General features: G+C 45.7%; 1 protein-coding gene across 2 annotated transcripts in view; it reads right to left on the reverse strand.

The window, feature by feature from the left end:
* Window positions 1-720: 720 nt before the first annotated feature.
* Window positions 721-8,318, reverse strand: part of fyco1b (FYVE and coiled-coil domain autophagy adaptor 1b) — a 17,424-nt gene continuing 9,826 nt past the window's right edge. The window contains exons 8-18 of one of the 2 annotated variants that reach the window (XM_080836999.1): window positions 8,049-8,318; window positions 7,566-7,658; window positions 7,226-7,344; window positions 6,573-6,740; window positions 6,110-6,250; window positions 5,341-5,546; window positions 4,692-4,833; window positions 3,916-4,020; window positions 3,303-3,513; window positions 2,739-2,848; window positions 721-2,626 (exon numbers count right to left, since the gene is read on the reverse strand). The exon at window positions 8,049-8,318 is cut by the window's right edge and continues 1,950 nt beyond it. In XM_080836999.1, coding sequence (XP_080693125.1) covers window positions 2,551-2,626; window positions 2,739-2,848; window positions 3,303-3,513; window positions 3,916-4,020; window positions 4,692-4,833; window positions 5,341-5,546; window positions 6,110-6,250; window positions 6,573-6,740; window positions 7,226-7,344; window positions 7,566-7,658; window positions 8,049-8,318 — 1,641 coding nt within the window. In that variant the 3' untranslated portion in view covers window positions 721-2,550. Of the gene's footprint in view, window positions 2,627-2,738; window positions 2,849-3,302; window positions 3,514-3,915; window positions 4,410-4,691; window positions 4,834-5,340; window positions 5,547-6,109; window positions 6,251-6,572; window positions 6,741-7,225; window positions 7,345-7,565; window positions 7,659-8,048 lie in introns of those variants that run through there. The other variant, XR_013968616.1, reaches the window with a different exon arrangement.

Consider the following 8,318-nt stretch of genomic DNA (forward strand, 5'->3'; position numbering starts at 1 on the left):
TGGGGGCATGCTGGCTTGGCCAACCAGAGGGGATGTGATGGGATTTACAATGAGATCATTAACCTTGGGAAATAGCCGGCCTGGCCACCATATAAACACAGAGCCTTCAGATGGACTCCACCCCCTAACCCCACATCTCTCTCTCTCACACACACACACACACACACACACACACACACACACACAAACACAGCAAGTGAACATGCTGTCACCATCTACACAGAGGGAAGGTGGGTGGTGATGGGGGGGCAGGGGGGTTGCTGTTACCACAGGCAACCACAGATCCCGAACTAGCATTATGGAGTAGAAAAGGGAGCATGCTCTGTGGTAATGAGGCACAGAGAGAGCAGAGAGGTCAGGTGAACGTATGAGTGTGACATTTAAAGTAGAAGTCCACAATTCTAATACAATCCACTTTTTTGTCAAATTCAGCGTATTGCTCCTCACGGTCCTCTTACTGTTTTGTGTGCGCGCGCTCTGTGAAACAGGCGTGTTTCATACAACATAGTGGCTCGGATCCAGCCCTGAAAAATACCAGCCAATTAACACATTGCTTCAGGAGCAGGGAAGGGTAAGTTGATTGGTTGTTGGACTTACGTATCAACAACCTTTCACCCAACATCTTTTTGGTGGTAATGTGTGGAGCAGAGAGCAGAGAGGACAGGTGTGAACGTGTGAACATGACATTTAAAGAAGAAAAAGAGATCAGAGAAAGAGTGGTACAGAGAGAACAGTACATTCAATCAAGATTCAAAGAGCAGAGTACATTTTAGGTTTCACAGCAAAGGAAGTTAAAAGAAAAACCAAAGAAAAAGAAAAGAAAAAAAGAACCACACCATACTACTGATGTAATTTCGTACATGGAAACATCCACAGATGGCCGTCTGGAGCATAATACTTAATGCAACTGATGGGGATGCCTGCGTTCAGTTTGAAAGCTGGACATTGAAAAAGTGCATGTTTACAAAAGGCTGCAGTACTCTTAGTGTGTTACAAAAAAAGTAATAAAAGACATCCATTATTTGCACTGAGATGATGCTGGATGCAGTTCGGAGAATTTCAGCGGTGGAAGAAAACAAAATCTGCTTTCATTTGTTTCTCATACGTCAATTGAATACAAAAAAGTTTGCTCAATGTAAAAATGATATATAATAAAGGACCCATAGGTCTGAAAAGCCTGCCTGAATTACAGACAACCAGCTAGCAATGCTCCACTGCCAAGTCTGTAAGTGTTTCCTACTGGCCAGGGATGCATTTCCAAAAAGGCACTGTGCAACAACCATCTGTAACTTAGAGAGAGATCATTCTTTTGAACACTCTCTCTTTATGTTATGATGGTCATTGCACAGTGATGCTTGAAGGGATTGAAGAACAAAACTGAGCCATCCCAACCTCCATTAGCTCAGTGAAAGTCACCAGAGCTGAGATATTAAAAGAGCTGAAACTAGGTCTGGCCCTAGTCTGGCCTTGATTTGGCCCTAGTCTGGCCCAGGTCAGTTCCAGAGCCACATCCTATGCGAGAGAAGGCTTCTGTCAGCTCTTTGAGAGGGTAATGAGGATACTGGTACATACACTTGCTTTTCAAACATCAAAATGCTGCATCAGTACAGAATCATTTAATTCCAAAAAATGACCTTTATGTTATTACACAATAACATTTGAGAGATGACAGTGGCAATGCATGCATGCATTTTTTCCAGTCACTACATGGAACAGCTTATCTGGTTTACATCGTTATGACATGCTATGCAATTCGAGCATTCAGTTGACACAGTCCTTCACATTGTTTTTCGAAACTAGCCATCAAGTATGAAAGATAAGGGTTGGCATTTCATAAGTCACTATAAATATTTGACAGTCAAGGCTGACTTGGTAAGAGAATCAATCTTGAAACATTCCTACAGTACGACAAAAATATCTTGTTCTCTTCAAAAGGCTTCAAGATGTCAGTGTAAATTAGAAAAATTTAAACTTTTTGTCTTTAGAAAAACAGTATGTGCAATATCATAGCATAGATAAGGTTCACTAGGTTCTCTCACTTCTGTAGTGTACTTCTGTTTATTTATATATATTTTGACACAACCTGACTTGTCCTTTAAAAACATACTAATCAACTGGAAATACAAACTATGTAACACACCATTCCAAACAGGCTTTCTCAAAAAAAGATAAGTATAGGAGAGTTTCCCATGATAATAATAATAATAATAATAATAAAATTAATAATAAAAATAATAATAGTAATAATAATAATAATATGAAGACGCTTTCCCAAGTACCGTATGCATGTGTGGCTTTGGGTTGCTGCTCTATTCTTTGGGTTCTAGACATGATGAGCACGCAGGAGAACGTTCTGCTGTTCTGAAGAATTCTACCTTGTAAGCCATCCTGTGCCCACTACTGAGTACTCTAAAACACACATTCAAGAACCTTTCTCTGTCCCAACAGGTGCCAGGTAGACCCAAGGACAGCTGCTTTCAAACCTGCCCCTGTCTGTCTGTCGCACACAGACACATCTGGAGGTTAAGGGGGGTGTGTGCGTGTGTGTGTTTAGGGACAGTCACTGCCGTCGTAGATCACCGGTTTCTCCACAGACAGGCGGTAAAGTACTTTCTTTGAGATGAACCTGGAAGAGCATGGAAGAGGAGGAGAGACACATACAGGTAAGCTGTGTGGGAAAGAGCATCACACATGACCATAATGCAGCTCTAGGCCCGTCAGGCCTCTGGGAGTCCTACCTGGAGAAGGAGTTGTCAAAGATCAGAGTGTAATGCCCTGGGTTTCTGACTTTCAGCTGGCCCTGGATGGTCTCCTTGTGTGAGTTGCATCTCGTAAGAGGGATCATCACCTTTGGTGTGAAATGTAAATGAAGTCATTGTAAGAGGTAAAGGAGTTCTAACTGATCTGGTCAACACCATAAAGTATTGAAGGTTCTGTATTTATACATATGTTTCCTGTAACATGTATGTTCTGCACTGCTTTATCGAGTTATATAATCCAGTACAGTAGAATTGTAAAGTAAGGTGCCATATAGTATAGGAGGTATTGTGGATATGTTGTATCTGGTGGCATTTACACTGAATTTATCAATTGATCAAAACCACATTTTGACGTGTATTTGTATATATAGGTGTGCGTGTGTGTGTATATGTGTGTGAATGAGTGTATGTGTGCGTGTGTGCCTGTTTGTGTGTGTGTGTGAGTGTATGTATGTGTGTTTGAGAGTGTATGTGTGTGTGTGTGTGTGTGTTACTGTATGTATGTGTGTTGTGAGAGTGTGTGTGTCTGTGTGTGTAGGTTACCTTGGCCTGCTCCAGGGGGATGTCAGTGCTGTCTCTATACACCATACTGAAGGTGATGCTCTTGGGCTCGGAGGAAAACACCCAACTGATAGTGGGACCGGCGTTGCCAATGGCGATGGGGATGATGCTGTAGCAGCTGGACTTGACGAAGAGCTCCCGGAACTCGTCTCCAAACTGGGCGATCTCATCCACACTGAAGGGGACTGACAGCCTGGGAGATAACAGCACAACGGCTACATCAGCATGCTGACCCGGTATACTAAACACCACTGCACTGCAATACACAACTCTTTCTCAACCGGAGCTCGTACTGGAGCGTAGTGTCACTCAACACACACACACCCCCCCCCCCCACACCCCCCCCCACACACACACACACACACACACCCACACACACCATCACACCCACACAAACACACCCACACACCCACCAACACACCCACACAAACACACCCACACAAACATCCACCCACCAACCAACCAACACACACACACACACACACACACACACACACAACACAGCCACACCCACCAAGACACCCACACACCCACCAACACATAAACCCACACCCAGTCCCACACACACACACACAAACACAGGCCAGGCGCTCACGTGAGTTCTCCAGACTTAAGCAGGCACAGCTCAGCATCCTGCACAGCTGCAATGATCTCCTCAGACTCCTCAGTGGTGGTGTCCCCTGCGCTGGTGCTACTGTTCCTGACACACATACACACAAAGAGAGAGGAAGACATAAACACACATATACACAAAGAGAGAGAGAGGGGGGGTGGGGGCTGGCGCAGCGCGGCCATTTAGATGTGTGGAGGATGGCATAATAAACGCTAATGGGAGGGAGTGTGTGTCTGCATGTGAGTGGAAGTGTTTAAGTGTGTGGAGAACGGGAATGTTTATGCTTGAGAGGGAAAGAATCAGAGAAAGGAGTGAGTGTATGTGTATGTGTGTGTGTGTGTGTGTGTGTGTGTGTATGCAACTGTGTGTGTGTGTGTGTGTGTGTGTGTGTGTGTGTGTGTGTGTGTATGCAAGTGTGTGTGTGTGTGCGTGTGTGTGTGTGTGTGCGCGCGTGTGTGCGTCTGTGTGAGAAAGACCTGGCACAAAAAGGAATGTAAACAGAAACAGAGTGGTAGAGAGAAGGTGAAAGAGACATAAACACAGGGGTTGGAAAAAAGGATGGAGAGACAGACAGAGACAGAGAGCAAGAGAGGGACAGAGAGAGAGAAATAAAAAAACAATCAGGGAGAGGCAGGAACAGTGAAAGGGGGAGAGTAAGAGAAACATAGATGGAGAGAAAGCAGGAGGCAAGACACTGATCTATAACAAGTTGGGCTGGGTGGGTGGGGGTGGGGGGGGGGGGCAGGTTCATGACTCACAGCTCATCTGCCCCCTGTCGTCCTCTCTCAGAGGAGCAGGCGGTGGTGTAGGAGAGGGAGTCGCTGTCATAGATGCAGTTCACCTCCTCCTCAGTTATAATGTCAAACACGGCGTCATCAGGCCTGGGAGACTGCTCAGCCACTGCAGGGGGGTGAGAAGGTGGGGGGGGGGGCAATATGATACCATCATGCCCCGGGGAACTCTGTGACACCTCATACGGCACTAGTGACGTCACACGGCACTCATGGCTGTCGCTGCACTACACTGACACTGAGCAGGCCAACAGAGCTGCAGACACTGCTATCAAAGGTCCTCAACACAGTCTACTTTAACCTTACTTTATCTAAATACAACATTAGGCATGAAGCTAAACATAAAACTAAATATGAACCAAAATAGAACATGTAGAATACTGTTACTCAAATAAATTCTAAACTGTTACTGAAGTAAACTGTACTAGACATAAATATTCTACTGTACTTCTTTAATTTTGTTCTAGTACACAGCTAGTATAGCTAATCACCACTGCTCAGGTGTAAATAGCTTTCAGTTTGTTTTGTCCAAGGTGTGGTCTCTTTCCACCCACAAGGTGTGCTTTAGGTTTATGAGTGCGCAACTGCATGAAACGGGATCTCCTCCTGCGCCTACCTCTGACACTGGGCACGGCAGAGCTGGGTGGTGTGAGGGGGTTGAAGGGCGGGTAGGGCGGCGTGCCTAGCTCCTCCTGCGGGTGACGCTCCACCACAGCACTGTGCTGAGTGTAGCAGTCTTTGCAGCAGCGCTCGCGAGTCCCACCCTGCTGCGTGCTCACCGCGTTACTGCAGCAGTAGTAGCAGAAGGCCCGCCCGCACAGCCTGGCAAACAGGAAGTGACCCGTTACTCTCTCCTGTCTCATTGCAGGGTTGATCGGAACCAGCCACTGTTATGTAAATGCATGACCTCAACAACACGTTTAAACTGAGGTTTACATGAGGACTGCACAGCCGTCACTCTGCTTGATTTTGATTCACACTGCCTGACAGAAATGTGAAAAACAAACAGCACCAATTCATTGAAATAATAAGTTAGTAACATGGAGAACAGTAACTAAATTACTAATTCTAAAAAAAGCAACTGCTGATGAGAAAAAAGTTGAAGAAAGTAGAAGAGCAAGTCACAGGCCAAGAGCCTGTCTATGTCAATGTGAAGCAGAGAACCTTCATCTCCTACCAACGTGTGTGTGTGTGTGTGTGTGTGTGAGAATTGTATTATTTTTTATTTCACTTTAACATCTGAACACTGACTTATTTTGATGTCTGGACTGGTTTGCAAGAGGATCCTCAAGGGAGCAATGGTTTGTTGACGTTTTTTTTTTTAAATGCTACTAGCCTCTAGGTTTTAAAAAGTGTGAAAATGTGTTGTGTTTGTTTTTGGCCACCTGCAGTTGTGTTTGCGTAGCCACCAGCTGAACTGGCTGTGGCAGCCTAGGCAGTTACTCTGCTCGCGGTCCGTCTGCTCCTCACGCAGCTTCTGCTCAAACTCCAATGCGTCCGACTTCTGCCACAGCGCGTCTTTATCCCTGCAGGGGGAGCCAGAAAGCTTCAGAACAAGGGCTACACTCATCTTCAATACAGCTCAGTGCCGTGTTGCCCAACAGCATCGTCATGCTATGACCATCATTGAAAGACAGAAACGACAGTCATTAACACTTTCTCTTTTAACTATGATGATCATAGCACAACATGATTAGCAACATGATAGCACATCGTTTACACAAAACATTATTTGTAGTTGTATGTATAGAGATGGAAGTAATTAAGAGAAATCGAAATCTGAACATGTGGAATGTGAACATACAGTAAGTACAGTTTGTGCAGTCATGATTTAATCGTTGTGTTCACCTGATGAGCTCGATGAGCCTCTCCTCCAGGTTTCTCTTGGTGCGGTACAGGTCATCAATCTCGGCCGACGTCTTAAGATCGCTGCTCTGCCTCTCCACGGTGGTGCGGTGAAGACTCTCACTCAGGTCCTGACAGGCCTTCTGGGCCAACGCCAACTGCTCCTCAGCTCTGAGGGAGAGGGAGAAGGGAGAAGGGAGGGGGGAGGAAGGGAGGGAGGGAGTGAGGGGGATTGACAGTGGGAGATAGGGAGGGAGGAACAGTGAGAGACAGAGAGAGGGATGGAGGGAGAGAGAGGGAGGTAAAGAGAGGGGGAAAGAGTGAGAACAGGACTGAGAATCGCACAGAAAACTGTAGAGTAATAAGAGCAACCGTGTGAAAGAACACTATTATATGGCACGGTTCATGTGTTAGAGGACATTAAGAGATGTGATGGTAGACATTATGTCCTAGCCATAGCAGCCCAACTGGTCGGTTTAAAGGCAGCAGCAATTTCCAGTGTAGAATGAGTCATAGGACTGTAAAACCTTAACACAGGAACTCAGAAACTCCCCAGAAATGATCAGTTGTGTGAGCAAGACTGCTGCGTGGGCAAGACTGCTGCGTGGGCAAGACTACTGCGTAGGCAAGACTACTGCGTAGGCAAAGGCACTTACTTTGATAATTCTTTTCTCAGTTTCCCCACTTCTTCCTCTTTCTGATGAAGAACAGTCTGGGTACTGGCAATGTGGTAATTGTTTTCCTCAACCGCCTCACTGCTGTTCTGGTTCATTGACTGTGGGTCAAATAAATACAATGTTTATTTTATGGTATTGCGTTAATACGTCATTTTTTCAGTGTATCGTGTTGAATGCTATACAAATTCAATACATATTGCGTTCAGAATGGTTGCTTTGACCTTAGCCGCTATGTCAGTCTCCTCTTAATGTGCAGAGTCCTTCCCTGTCCAGTTAATTGTATGGAAAAAATGAAACTTTTGACACCCAGTCTGCTTACCTCTAGTTCCTCCATCTTAGTCTCAAGAGCTGCAACCTGTTGCTGTCTGTTCTCCAGCTGTGATCTCATACTCTCAAGCTCCTCTGTGACAGCCTGTAGATGACAAAACATGCTAAATCCCTGACACTATCATCACCTGCTACTGATATGTGTACTGAAAACTGATATGTTTGTGGCATGTAATACAGCTAAAATCTGCAGGTTTTCTGCAAGAGATGCAATACTGAAAGACAACACTAAAGAAAAATATGTTTCCAAATATTCAAGTGCACAATGCATTTGGATCTTTTATTTAGGGTTTGCCATGGTTTGCATGGTTTCCTCTGTGGATTGGTTAAGCAGGTTTCTTAATATGTTTCACCCCTTCTAGACCTTTAATAGCTATGTAATACAGGACAAGTGAAACATTCATTCCAGTGTATTGCTCTGCATATTTTGGTCAGTGGATGTGTTAAGCAGGTTCAGGTGAAGCAGGTGTCTCACCTGGAGCTTGGTGTCGTGCTCTGAGGCCTCGCTACTGAGCTGGAGCTTCAGGTCCTGGATCTCCCTCTGGCTCTCCTGCAGGCTTGAGGGGAGTTCCTGGGCCTGCCTCAGCTCCTCCTGCAGCTTGTCATTCTCCTCCCGGAGGGCCTCCAGGCTGGTGTTGTGGCTCCGCGCCTCCCTGTGGCCCTCCTCCTCCATCTCACGGAGCCTCCCGGAGAGTCCCTCCCATCGCAGGCGCGCCTCCTCGTTCTGTCCCGTCAGCATGCACAC

The sequence above is a fragment of the Sprattus sprattus genome, assembly GCF_963457725.1.
Source record: "Sprattus sprattus genome assembly, chromosome: 4".
NCBI lineage: Eukaryota > Metazoa > Chordata > Actinopteri > Clupeiformes > Clupeidae > Sprattus > Sprattus sprattus.